Source organism: Papio anubis, chromosome 17 (assembly GCF_008728515.1).
Source record: "Papio anubis isolate 15944 chromosome 17, Panubis1.0, whole genome shotgun sequence".
NCBI classification, from domain to species: domain Eukaryota; kingdom Metazoa; phylum Chordata; class Mammalia; order Primates; family Cercopithecidae; genus Papio; species Papio anubis.
In genome coordinates this window covers 46,721,199-46,734,349 of record NC_044992.1, presented here as the reverse complement: position 1 = coordinate 46,734,349, position 13,151 = coordinate 46,721,199, and the positions used below count along the sequence as shown (strand labels likewise).

Below are 13,151 nucleotides of genomic sequence, written 5' to 3'. Positions count from 1 at the left end.
GCCTCCAGCCCTGGCCCTGCGCAGAAGCGGGCGGGAAGGCCGAAGTCTAACTTAAGGGTAGGGGAGTGGAAAGAACACCGGGGCCGTAGTTATTAGGCCACACAGGCCCGGCTCTGAGGGAAAAAGGGGAATTTCCCGAGGGGAGCCCTGTGGGGATGGGGGAATCTTTGGAGGAATCCAGTTACTCGAGAAGGACTTCCCCACCCCACCCACCCCACCTGCCTCCTTCAGCTATCCCAAGCAGGAGCTAGAACTTCTGTGGTTCTTCCTCTGAGTGCCCCGAGCCTGCTGTCTGCCAGAAAGACTCCTAGACTAGAGGATTGGACAGTAGGGTCAAAACCCTAACCTTTGGTTGACCACTGGCCTTCCCTATCAGGATGCCCCATTACCTCCCTTTTCCTCCCGCTTCCCCTGAAAGAGGAGTCTCAGCACAGTTATTTACAAAGATTTATTACAGCACGGGAGGGGTTCAGGCCTGGAGTCAGGGAAAAAGGGGAAGGGGGCAGAGCAACTGGGGGACAAGGAAAACCTGGCGCCCCCTACCATGTGCCCCACTGGGGATATATACTAGGCGGCATTCCTGGCATCAAAGCACAAAACGCAACAAAGAAGTCTCTGCCAGTCCATCTTCCAGGCACCCAAGAGAAGCAAGGTGATTAAGGGAAGACTCCCAAAATGTTGAGGCTGTGGAGAAAAACGCCTTAGTCCTGGACCCTGGTAGAAGCCGGTGAGAGAAATGGTGACTTGGAATCCTCCATAGGAGAGTGGATGGAAAAGGATCTAAGGGTACCTCAAGGTTCTCAGGACCTCCTTTCCCCAGATCTTAGGGTCCTGCCCTGTGGGTCTCCTGTGTCCAGGGGAGAGGATCTGGGGAGAATTGTGAAGGGCAAATCCCTGTTCCCGGTTTTCTGGATTTTCCAGTGCGCGCTGTCTCACATCCCACCTCCCACAGGGTGAGTGGAGGAATGACTGGCAGGGGTAGGCATCAGGCAGCAAGTGCCCAGGTTCTCTGGGCATCAGCCAAAGGTGGGCAAACAAGCAAACACAGACCAGCCTTAGTCTTCTAGAAGTCAGAAGCCGCAGCCCTAGCAGGCGAGGGGAAGGGCACAAAACAGGGTGAGGATAGAGTGGGTTTCTGGGGAGCAGCGATGTCCCCTCCACTTCCTCCTGGGAGATGCAGGCTGGGTGCTTATGTGCCAGGCTCAGAGGGGGAAGGGCGCTGAGGTTCCTCCCCAGGCTCTGAAAGGCAAGCAGAGAGGCACTCAGGGCCTGGCCCCATCCACCAAGATTCCAGCCCCGCCTCCTCATTCCACACTCCCAAGCCTTACCACTTAGTGCTGGGTCTTCCACTTGGTCCTCAGAGCTTCCATCTCTCTCGGGCTCATCCAGAGGGGGTGGGCGCTCCCAGGGCCCCTCCAGACCCTGGCCACAGGCTGTCTTTTGCCCAGCTGGGGATGGGAAAGAGGAGATAAGAACACAGGCTCCGGATATCCATCTGGCTGTCCTGGAGTGTGAGCTAAGTCTCTGATGGCTGAGGTTAAGCTTTCCAGGGGCATCATGGCAGCATGGAGAGAGCACTAGGCTAGAACAGCTCTCCCAGTGACTAGCCATATGGCTTACATAAGTCAGTTAGTACCTTTCTGAAGGAAATAGTAAGGGGGAAATTGTGTAGATTACTTTAAACAGGATGTAATAGTGAATACCTTGCCCAGACCAGCGCCAGCACCCAGGAGCCACTAGGAGTCGTGGTGGTTTATATTGCTCCATCATAGGGCTGTCATTTGAGCCAGTGCCCTGCCGCTTTTGTTTTTTTGTTTGTTTGTTTTTGTTTTTTGTTTTTGAGATGGAGTCTCACTCTGTTGCCTGGGCTGGAGTGCAGTGGTGCGATCTCAGCTCCCTGCAACCTCCACCTCCCAGGTTCAGGGGATTCTCCTGCCTCAGCCTCCCAAGCAGCTGGGATTACAGGTGCATGCCACCGTGCCTGGCTAATTTTTGAATTTTTATTACAGACGGGGTTTCACCATGTTGGCCGGACTGGTCTTGAACTCCAGACCTCGAGTGATCCGCTGGCCTTGGCATCCCAAAGTGCTGGGATTACAGGCATGAGCCACTGCGCCCAGCCACCTCCTGCTTTTCCTGAGGGAACAGTCTCCTCTCACCTCTCTTCCACTGTTTTGGAGGGGTCTCAGTAGGAACTGATTCAGCTCTTCCAGCTGTTTCTTGCCCACAAAGGGCCTGAAGCCCAGCAACAGCTTTTGCCCCCATGGCCAATGCCCTCACTGCCAGATAGGCAGGCAGGAGGCCCAAGACCTTTTGTTTGTGTGGAAGAGCTGACAGCTTCTAGTAGGGGTGGTTGACTCTTCAGTATTCCCATAAATAATGAGACTAAACAGTTTAATGTACCCTAGGAGGGACAGATGTGGCACAGCCTTCCATGGCCAGGCATGGAAGAAACAACCATGGAAGGGGGTGAAATCTTCCTGCCTAGAAAATCTCTGGGCCTTGAGACTTTTTTTTTTTTTTTTTTTTTGAGACGGAGTCTTGCTCTGTCGCTCAGGCTGGAGTGCAGTGGCACGATCTCGGCTCACTGCAACCTCCGCCTCCCTGGTTCAAGTGATTCTCCTGCCTCCCAAGTAGCTGGAATTACAGGCACATGCCACCACGCCAGCTAATTTTTTATATTTCTAGTAGAGATAGGGTTACACTATGTTAGCCAGGATGGTCTCGATCTCCTGACCTCATGATCTGCCTGCCTCAGCCTCCCAAAGTGCTGGGATTACAGGTGTGAGCCACCACATCCAGCCTGGGACCTTTTGTGGAGTGTTTTGGATCTGGAACATCTGGCTTAGAGGCCTTCTGTTACAGGTATTAGGCCCCTCCCTGGCCCCTCTCCCAGGCAGCTGAGGCTGGAGATGCAGGAGACAGGATTGGTTCTTGAATTTTAAATTCTACATCTAGACACTAGAGGGCACCCTCCCACTCCATCCTAGGAAGGAAAAAGAGGAGAAACAGACCTAACAGTCCTGGAGTGGGCAAGTAAATCAGGCAGCCCTCTGCATCCCAGCAGAGACCACATCCTAGGTTCAAAAATGCAGGTGACGGGGGTGTTAGACTCTCTTGGTCCTCCATCCCTGAATGTCCTTGCACCCCCTTACTACTATAGGTGGGAAGTCCTTTTTTGGCTCTAGCCTCAAACCCCAAACGGCCTGGGCCTTAATTCCCAGGGAAGAGAGGAATTATTAGGGAAAACCAGATTGGGAGAGGGACTGAGCCAAGGATGGAGGAAGCCCATGTCTCAGGTAGGACTGAGTGTGAGGCACCCCATGGAGCAAGAAGACAGGGAGGCCCCTGTGGTGTCACTACAGTTTGCGTGTGTGAGACACTAAATTAGAAGGGGACGTCCCCATATACTCAAGGAGGACCCACACCTAACCCACATGTCACAGGCACTTCAGCTTACCAGACTGCCTGATGACCTTCAGGACTTCAGCCTGGCTGTCCTCTTCTTCCTCCTCTTCTTCATCATCCTCCTCTTCCTCCTCGTCTTCCTCTCTTGGATAACCCAGCTCCCGAAGCTCCCCCAGCTCATCCTCCTCCTCTGAGGCCTGGTTCTCATTCAAATTGCTGATAGACTGTAGGTGAGACTCAGCAATGCGCTGCACAGCTGGCCCAGAGGGGACCCAGGAAGGCAAGGGTCAGCCAGACACAGCCCATGGATCTGGAGATAGTGTGTGGCCCAGCCCCCAGCCTCCTTCCCATAGGCCTGGGACAGAGAATACCCCCTCAGGGGCCCAAGTTCAAAGGCCAAAGGTTACAGGTCAGCCTGATGGGGGTCAGACCAGGGCAGAGGCAGCCAGGGGTAGATTTGATCATGTTTGGCTCTCAAGCTGTCCCAAGATGCTAGCCCCCAGGAGGCTGCCACTAGGCAGCTCCCCCACACCATAGGGCACCAGGCTGGGCAAGACCAGGCGGGCACAGCAGCAGCTTAACATTCCCTGGCTGGAGAGCTTGATTTGCCAAGTACCCAGTACTGGAGACAGTATCTCCCAGCTTCAAGCCCAGGCAAAAGGCACAGGGCGTATGTACCACGGCCTGGGGATTTGCCACTTTCCATTTCTTGGGGGTGCCCAGCCTGCTGAGGGCTCACTGCTTACCCTGATCCTATCTCCCATGCGGTGCATAGTCCCCACTCCCTGGCATTGCCCAGTCATAGATGCCAATCCACATACTCCTGCCCCGGGCTCCAAGGGACAGAACAATTCTGAGGCTGAGGACATAATAGTCTGCAGCCAGTGCAGTCTGTGCCTGGGGATGCGGCGTGCTCAGATGCGGCCCCCACAATCTTGACCCACATCCCCAGGTTCCCAGCTCCCTCTGCGGTGACCTAGAAAGCAACCCCCCAGCCTCCAAAGACCTGCTCAGATAGGGCTGGGAAGGGAACAGTGTGTGCAGCTGGAAAGAAGTTTCCAAAAGATGGAAAGGAGCAAGGGGTTAGAGAAAGGGGCCAGGGCCAGGGGTTCTGGGGGATGGCAGAGTTTGAGGGGCCACTGAGGAGAGGCTGCAGGAGGTGGCGGGATCTTAGAGCATATGGGACACAAAGTTCACAGGCCACAGACAATTTGCTGAGGAAGGGCTGGGGGTGGGGGGATGGGGAGTTGCTGCAGCTTCTTCTTGGTCCGCCAGTGGCCCCTCCCCTCAGAAGGCCCAGGGGGGTAGCGCCAGGCTGGAAACCTCTGGCACAGTGAGCAGGGTGCCATGCTCCTGCCAACTCGGGGACAGGCACAGAGGGTGCTTTGTATGTGCCCGCTGCCCCACCCAGCCCCCAGCTCCCAGCCCAGTACCTCCTACTGGCTCTGGGCAAGCTATCCAGGCAATAAAAGCACAATAAATCACCCTGCCCTGACCTTGGGGACGCAGCGGAGCTTCATTTTGAGCCAAGTGTGAGAGCTCCGACCTTGGAGTACAACCCCTCAAGCCAAGACTTAGTGCTGGGCCCTCTCTCCAGGGCCCTCAGTTCTTCCCTGACAAGCCCCAACCCTGCCAGGCACCTTCCCTTGCCCACAAAGGGACCGAAGCCTACAAAACAGTGCCCTCCTAGTAGAGAAGGATCCATGAGGGCTGTGGGGGGAGGTAACGCAGGAGAGCAGGTGGCAGCCCAGGCAGCTTCCTTCTCCCCCAGTGGGGGAGGAGAGTTCACTTCGTGAGCCACAGTGACAAGAGAAGGTGTGTGCAGCACCTGCGCTGGTGCCCCGTGAGCCTCCCTCGCCTCCCCCACCTCCCTCATGCTTCCTGGGCTCTCTGGGGTCTCCCCATCACTCCTTCCAGGCTGTCCCCTTCTCTGCCCCACTCTGTGGGAGCCTGAACTCCCCCCATCCCAAGTCTCCCTTTTTCAGCTTGAAGGTCCCCAGCCTAGCCCCAGACTGGCCTCCCAGCTCTTGATCCCTTCCCTGCCTCTACTCACCTGGACTCTCCTAAGATGTGGTCTAAAGGGGCAGTTGGGGGTGGTGCACATTTTTGGCCACTGCATGGTGCATGGTAGCACCCTGGCCCTAACATCTTCATCCCGGCCTGTTCCCCCATGCTGGTAGTCAAGAGCCAGGTCTTCCCCCCACATCCACCCAGCCTCTCCCTGCCCAGCCCAAGGTGGGAGGGAGAGGGATTTCTTAAATTCTCTCCTGAGAAGATGCCACTTTCTCTCTCATGCCTGCTTTGGGGCCCTTCCACACACCCCTCTAGGTGGGGAGGTCCTTCCGGGTGCTGAGCCACACTGCCCACTTGCTGCAGCTCTGACCTTTCGTTTTCCTGTACTGGGGAAAGTGAAATAACCCCTTCCCTTCTCTCCTCCCTTCCCAGCCTGTCCTCTCTGTTCCCAACCCTGGCAAGTGGGCTGACAGGTACACCTGTTGACCTTGGCTGGTGCTGGGAACTTATTAAACCCTCCACCGAAGCAGTTCCCAGCATACTCTTCCAGCAGCTCTCCCTCCCAACTTCCGGATGGGGCTGGCTGGGCAGGAAGAGCCCCAGGCAGGAGTTGAGGTGGGGGTTGGTAGGCATCAGGGCTTAATCAGGGAGAGGGCCTCCTGTCTCCTTCAGGTATATCTCCCCAGCTCCCTGACTAGAAACCAAGCCTCTTCCAGGTTGGCCCAAAAGTACCCCTCTGACTCGCATCTCCTTTTCTTCGCACACCTTCTTCCATCTTCCTGGACCTGGGATGCCCTTGACTGCCTGTTAAATTCCTATGATCCTTCAAATCCAAGCTTAAACATCTTTGTGTACCTTCCTTGACCCTTTTTTTTAATTATTATTTTTTCCTGAGACAGGATCTCACTCTGTAGCCCAGGCTGGAGCACAGTAGTGCGATCATAGCTCACTGCAGCCTCAAACTTCTGGGATCAAGCAGTCCTCGTGCCTCAGCCTCCCAAGTGGCTGGGATTACAGGTGCGCACCTCTATACTTAGCTCACTTTTTTTTTTTTTTTTTTTCCTTGAGACGGAGTTTTGCTCTTTTTGCCAAGACTGGAGTGCAATGGCACAATCTCGGCTCACTGCAACCTCTGCCTCCCAGGTTCAAGTGACTCTCCTGCCTCAGTCTCCCGAGCAGCTGGGATTACAGGAATGCGCCACCACGTCCAGCTAATTTTGTATTTTTAATAGAGACGGGGTTTCTCCATGTTGGTCAGGCTGGTCTCAAACTCCCAACCTCAGGTGATCTGCCCACCTCGGCCTCTCAAAGTGCTAGGATTACAGGCGTGAGCCACCGCGTCTGACCCACTTAGCTCGCTTTTTAAATTTTTCATAGAGATGGGGATCTCACTGTATTGCCCAGGCTGGTCTCGAACTCCTAGGCTCAAGCAGTCCTCCTGTCTTGGCCTCCCGATATGCTAGAATTTCAGGTGTTAGCCACCTTTCTCGGCCCCTCCTTGACCCTTTGAGGCAAAGGCAGGGACCAAATCTGACTCGTCTTATTCTGCCCAGTGCCCACCAACTCGGCCTGGCATATACTAGGTGTTCAGTAAGTGTGTGCAAAAGGAATGGCTTGCTTTTCCATGGAGAAAGGGAAGCAGGAAAGAGGAGACCAGTGTGCAGATCTGTGCAAATGAGATGCAAATGGGAGGGGAGGCCAGGGGTAAAGCCCACAGGAGAAGGCGCCCTAGATGAGCAGGGGTGGGATGTGGTCCAGCACAGGCTGGTGAAGAGGAGCTGCAGGTGGAGTCCCTTCCACGCGGATGCCTGCTGTTGTCTTAGGCCAGCCATCTCTTTTCTTTCAAGCCCACAACCCGATGTTAAGGCCCACAGCTGCCCATTGCAGCCTCGGGGCTCCTGTGTTTTGCGAGGCCAGACTGAGAAAAAATTGGTCTTTATGTGGGGTTGTTGCACCACACTGACAGAGGGCTATGTGTGGCCAAAAAAATCCCTCCCCACTGACAAAAGCTCCCCCAGCGTCTGCCCAGTTCCAGAGATCAAGGGGACAGCCAGGAAGGTCGGTGGGGGGATAGTACCTTTCAGCGAAGGTGGTGTGTAGGCACAGGGGTTGGGTCGCTTCGACTTGAGATGGTGCCCCTCTCCTGAGGCTCTCTGCCAGGGGAAGTGCCAGGTTAAAGGGGCTCAGCAGAGGCCCCTTCCCTTCACCCTCCCTCCATTCCATCCCACCCATGGCCACCCAAGTGGACTGATTTCGCCTCTGCTAATGGGTCCTGCACCTAGGCTGAGCCTCCCCACCCTGTGGCTTTGGGAGGGCCCCCATAAGCCATGGCCTGGTTTAGGGCAGGATTCTAGGTCCTGGAGATTCCACCCTGAGTCTGAGCAGAGGAGGATCTGCTGGTGGCACCTGGCATGAGGCACTCTCAGAGGACTGCCCATTGATATGCTAATGTGTCCTCGGGTGGCACCCCATACTGGTTGGTTGTCACTGCAGGCACCCGTCCACCCCACCCCAAAGGGCCCAGGCATCCCTCCTTCCAGCTGCCCCAGGAAACTCACCTGGTGGGGGGAGGCTTCCTCCTCTGAGGAAGGCCACCAAAGCCAACCAAACCGGAACCGAGTGAGGAGGAAGAGGAAGAGAGATAAAGAATCCGAGTTATTTTCCCCAGGGTCTCAATCTCTGGGGACAGGGAAAGTGTGCCCTCTCCCTTCTGAGGCTGGGAGGTGTCATGTCAATAAATAAAGCCAATAGAGTTGGGTTCCCAGACCTTATCCACTCCCCAGTCTCCTGCTCTGAGTCCTGTTCGTGGAACTTCTGCAGGGCCCCTAGGAAGGCATCAGAGCTAGGGTGGGACAGGGGCTCAGTGGGCAGGGAGGGCCCTACCTGGTGAGGAGTGCTCTGAGAGCCGGAACAGCATGGCAGGCGTTGGTCTCCTGCGCCGGATCTAAGGAGAAGGAGGGAGGGGTGACAAGATAGACACCTGCAGCCCCCCACCCCACCCCAGATAGCAGGGAACAAACAGTGCTTTGGAGTCCCTGGAGAACCTTTGAATCAAAGTCTGTCAGAGCCAAAAGGAACTCTGTAGCTCACCTAACCCCCTCATTTATAGAGGTGAAAAAGCAGGGCTCAGAGAGGTTTGGCAGTGTCCTCAAGGCCACACAGCACACCAAGTCCAAAGGACAAGAAAAACCCCAGTCACTGACTCCCAGGCCATGCCTTTCCCACTCCATGGCTACTCCAGAACAGACATTTCCCTTCCTGTCTTCTCCCACCAAGGCCCTTCCTCTCCCCAGTTTCTGAAAACATCAGACCTCGGAAAACATCAGACCAAAGCTGGCTACAGCTGCAGCTGCCAGGGCTGGGCCCTGGGGAAGATGCCCCACGGGTCATGGCACCCACGTGGCCCTGCCCACCTAAGGTCAGTTCAAGGGCTCCAAACAAGCTGGATCCAGCTTTTCAGAAGGAGACCGAGCCAGGGCACTGCAGGCATCCCCCACCTCCAGCTGAGGCTCAGGGACCCACAGGGGCCTGGGGGGGACCTCTCTGGGGGCCTGGGTTTGGGCTTCTCTGCCAGTCTCTGTAAGGCTGCAGAACTCTTCACCCAGTCCTTGTGAGAAGTGAAAAGTTGCCCTCCTTGCTACGTGAGCCAAGCTGAACTGGGGGGAGGCGGGTGCTGAGCACTCCCAGCAACTGACCCCCCACCCCTCAGCTTGGCAATCAGACCAACTGTCAGTTAATTAGGTCCCTGTTGAGCTCCAGGGAAATGCACAAAGAGAACCAGGTGAGTTAAGCTGAAACTGCCACCTCCCCTGCCAAGCTCCCCACAATACCCTCCCAACCCAAAGCTGCTTAGGCCCAGGGCTGTACCCCCTGCCCTCTATCTCCCCCCACAATGACTTGGCCCCCTCCTCACTGCTAGGTGGGGAGCCAGCTGCATCTCAGCAACAAGTAACCCCTGCTCCACTAGGGATGGGAAGTGGAGCCCTCTGTCACAGCACCCCCCAACCTTTGGAAGCCCCTCAGCCCCCAAGAAGGCTCTCGGGAGGACTCAGTAGTCTGTAGGAAGACGTCTGGCTTTGTGATGACTTGTCACCTCTCCCTCCTTGGGTTTAGGGCTCTGGGGCCTGACAGCAGGAGGTCAGAGCAAGGTTCTGGCGACCCCAGCCCAGGCACACACGCGGGACTAGAGAGGGACAGGGCAGTGGGGTCACCCGGTGGCAACCTCACACTCCCGCCCTGGGTGGCGAGATCAGTGTCCGCCGCTGCTCACATCTGACCAGCTCTGGGCTGGAGCCAGGCGAGCGGTCCCGGTGGTAGCCTATTAGACTGACTACCCTTTGGGGACTGTGCTGGGACCAAAGGACGCCCCACTCCCGGACGGTCTGGAATCGGCCTGTCCCCCCACCCCCGCACCCCCAGCCTCACTGCCGGGAAGTCTCTGGCCCCGGGATTAGGACCGAAGCCGCGGGAAAAAGTTGCACGAGTCTCCAGCTAACTTCACACGCGGCCCCGCACCCAGTCCTGACCGAGGCAGAGCCCGGCTCCCCTTGCGCCCCCACCCCCAAGGCCAGTCCGGCCGGGGCAGCTCCCTGCGAGTGCGAAGAAGCCCCGCGGGGTGTGTCGGGGACACTGCTGGAGTGGGGCGCGGGCCGCTTACCATCTCCACCTGGCGGGGGTCGAGCTGGCTAGGGGGCGCGGGAACCGAGAACTGGATCTTCTTGCGGTCCTTGGGGTCCATGGCGCGTGGGGTGGGCGGCGGGGCTGGGAAGCGCAACTCGGGGTCCCGGCGGCGGTCTGTGCTGGGCTTCCCCGCGCAGGTGGCGGGCTGTGCGGCGGGAGGAGGAGGAGGGCTGTTCGCTCACGGATAAAAATACCGCGCCCGCCGAGGGGAGGGCGCGGAGCGGGAGGAGGGTCGGCGCCCGGGCTGGGCGCGCCCCCAGGCTCTCGGGACTCTGGGCTCGCCCCCCGCGCTCGCTAAGCCGGGTCTGTGCCTCGCTCCCTCGCACTCCCCGGCCTGGGTGTCTCTGCGTCTCGGTGTCTCTCCCCTCCGGCGTGTCTCTGCGTCTCGGTGTCTCTCCCCTCCTGAGTGTCTCTGCGTGTCTCCTCTCTCTGCCTCTCGCGCCCTTCTCCACCTCCCTCCCTCAGCCTCTCCTCCTCTCCGCGTGTGTCGCTGCCTCTGCCAGGCTCACCCCTCCGGTCCCCGCTTTGGGGTCCCCAGCCCGTCCCCTCCGCCTGGGACTGGCGCCCGGGTGCTCGGAGGGAGGGCTTAGAGGAAACTGGCCAATGAGCATGGAGAATCGTGTTCTCTTAGGGCTGGGAGGAGGGTGGGAGTTAGAGCCAAGGCCGGGGGAGCCGGCTGGGGGGCCCCCTGCGGTCTCCCCAGAACTTGAAGCTGCATTATTGATGGAGTCCAGCAGAGAGGATAAAGGGGGAGGGAGAGGGAGAGGGGCAGCGGGGAGGCAGGACTCTGGCTTTAACCCCTTCGTGGTCCTGGCACTGGGAATTTCAGGGAGGCCTGTGAGGTCGTGGGGAGAGTACCAGCCTGTCACGCTGTGAATGGGGGTGTCCTGGAAAGGCAGCGAGTGTGACCGAGTTGTGTGTGGGAGGACACGTGTCAGTCATCGTGGCAGGGAGAGTGTGCAGGGGAGTGCCGGGGCCCTTTGGTGCCCATAGCCTGGGAGTGTGTGTTGGGGGGTCGGTGTGGTGTGTGTCTGTGTAAGTGTGTCAGAGTGTCAAAGATGCAGGTGTGAGTGGCAGGATGTGGGAGGACTGCGTGTGTGCAGAGGAGGGTGTGGGTGTCGGGGAGGATGTCAGAGGCTGTCAAGGTGATGGGCAGGCGTGTGCCAGCTTGCAGGGAGTGGGGGACTGTATCCACAGCTCCCGCCGTGCAATTGCTGGGGGTATGAGGTTGTGAATGTGTGAGCGCTCCTGTGAGGGAGAAGGGGAATGCGCCCTGCCATGATGTACCCTGGATTCACGTGGCTCCTGTCTTTCCTCTCCAGATCTAATGGGGTGGGGAGGACAGGACCGACCCAGAGTTGGGCGGTTTGGGGGCTGCCTATACACGTGCCATCACATGCGTGAATTTGGTGCATTCAGAAGCAGGGTTGGGGGAGACAGGTGTGAGTCTCTCTCTCTCTCTAGAGGTGTTTGTGTGTGTCTCTGGAGCGGGAACAGGAGGAGCTGGCCCTGCGGGTGGAATGTCCCTATCTATCTGTCCGGGCCTTGGGTACCTTTGCGGGAGCTGCTGTTTCCCTCCTTGGGGCTGCGCAGAGGGTCTGAATGCTTCTGTCTAGCACTGAGAGGGTGCGTGTGTAGGCGTGTACATAGCATGTCTTCCTGGGGCTCTGTTTGTGTTGGCATCCTCTCTCCTGGTCACTCTCAGGCCTGAAATTGCCAGGAGCCTTCCCTACCCCCAATCCTCCTGCGGCTTTTCCACTCCCAGCCCCAGCATCTGGGTCCTTGGTGGAGTGAGAGGCAGAGGAATCTTCTGGAATTGGGGTCAGGGCCCACTCTGGGGGTGAGGGAAAGAGTGGCAGGAGGGCCAGAGTGTTGCTCACAGGAGTGGGATGCCCTGGCCACCCAGCTCCGCATCGGCCAACCCCAGGCCTGGCTCAAGTCCCCGCATGTTTGTTGACTTATATACTTGTTGGGAAACAGCCGGATGCCAAGTTGTCGGCCCAGGGGTGTAGGCATCTCTGGCAGCCCCTAGCTTGGCCCAGAACCTCTGTCGAAGATGGGGTGTGGTGGGGAGTGGCAAAGGCCAATTTGGCAGTGCCTTGGGAGGGTAAATAAGGAGGCCCTGAAAGGAAGAAGGGGTACAGGAAGGGCATGACCCAGGCAGTGGCCGGGACAGCCACTGGGTGGGCAGAGGTGGGGAAGGGGCTTGTGGCCAGTGCTGGTGGTGTGGGGAAGGATCGTGGGGATGAAGGGGACAAAGGACAGCTGGGAGGGTGATGAGAGGATGGAGACAGGGAGGCATGACCACCAGTTGCACCTCAGAGCCTGTCGGAGCTGAAAAGGCCTCAGGGAACTTGGCAGCTGAGCCCCATTTGAGCAGGAGGGCTTATTTACGGAGGCTCTGCTGAACTTACTGGAGCTCTGGGAGACCCCAGATCAGGAAACGTTCCCCGGATCCCAGGCTGGGGCAGCTGAGAAGGGAGATGAGGGCAGAGAAGCCTCCCTCTCAGCTAGGCCTGGAAGATGAGGTCTTTGGGAGCAGAGGGATGGTGTTTGCCCATCTCCCCCAGCCTGTGGCCAGGCATCCACACTTCTGGCATCTAAATCCTGGGGCCAAGAAGGGTGGGGAAGACTGGCTGACAGAGGGACAGACACAGGGGACAGACACGAAGGAGGAGGAGGAGACTGCACAGAGACAGGACGTGAGAGAGAGATTGAAGGGAGAGAGGAGAAAGCAAAGAGGGACAGAAAACATGGTTGAGAGATGGAGAGACAAAGGGAGGCAGAGAGAGAGAGGGAGCCTCACAACGGAGAAAGGCAGAAGACAGAGATGGAGAGAGAGTAAAAATAGCTCAGCATTAAGATAATTGCAGCTCACAGCTCTGCCCTCCGTTAGGAATTAAATTAGGTTTTATTACTTTGATTTTTCTCTCCTGGATCCTACGCGACTTCTCAAGAACTTGGGGAAAAGTTTTTCAGGTGGGCGGCCAGGTGGTGGGGGCTGCGTGGGTGACAGGGGAGGAAGGGGATGGGACTCTGGGGAGCTGGGG

The 13,151-nt window shown here is 57.6% G+C and overlaps 1 protein-coding gene across 3 annotated transcripts; it reads right to left on the bottom strand.

Annotated features, from left to right (window-relative positions):
• Positions 1 to 433: 433 nt before the first annotated feature.
• PPP1R1B (protein phosphatase 1 regulatory inhibitor subunit 1B) lies at positions 434 to 11,336 on the bottom strand. 3 transcript variants are annotated; one of them, XM_003912937.4, is made up of 7 exons: positions 10,079 to 11,336; positions 8,305 to 8,365; positions 7,980 to 8,002; positions 7,499 to 7,574; positions 3,461 to 3,664; positions 1,329 to 1,448; positions 434 to 1,239 (listed from the first exon to the last, which is right to left on the bottom strand). In XM_003912937.4, the coding sequence occupies exons 1-7, from the start codon at positions 10,157 to 10,159 to the stop codon at positions 1,190 to 1,192; spliced, it is 615 nt and encodes a 204-aa protein (XP_003912986.1). In that variant the 5' UTR covers positions 10,160 to 11,336; the 3' UTR covers positions 434 to 1,189. The 3 variants fall into 3 exon arrangements, with proteins under 3 accessions (XP_003912986.1, XP_009188765.1, XP_009188764.1); XM_009190501.3 differs by lacking the exon at positions 10,079 to 11,336 and adding an exon at positions 8,835 to 9,148; XM_009190500.3 differs by lacking the exons at positions 7,499 to 7,574; positions 7,980 to 8,002.
• Between the last annotated feature and the right edge of the window lie 1,815 nt (positions 11,337 to 13,151).

What these genes read in the sequence shown, in the direction of transcription:
- PPP1R1B (XM_003912937.4), bottom strand. Translation starts at nt 10,159, where the DNA reads ATGGACCCCAAGGACCGCAAGAAGATCCAGTTCTCGGTTCCCGCGCCC. An exon ending in ACCCCCGCCAGGTGGAGATG is followed by an intron (nt 8,366 to 10,078) that starts GTAAGCGGCCCG and finishes CCTTCTCCTTAG; the next exon opens with ATCCGGCGCAGGAGACCAAC. An exon ending in GAAGGTCATCAGGCAGTCTG is followed by an intron (nt 1,449 to 3,460) that starts GTAAGCTGAAGT and finishes TCCCATCCCCAG; the next exon opens with CTGGGCAAAAGACAGCCTGT.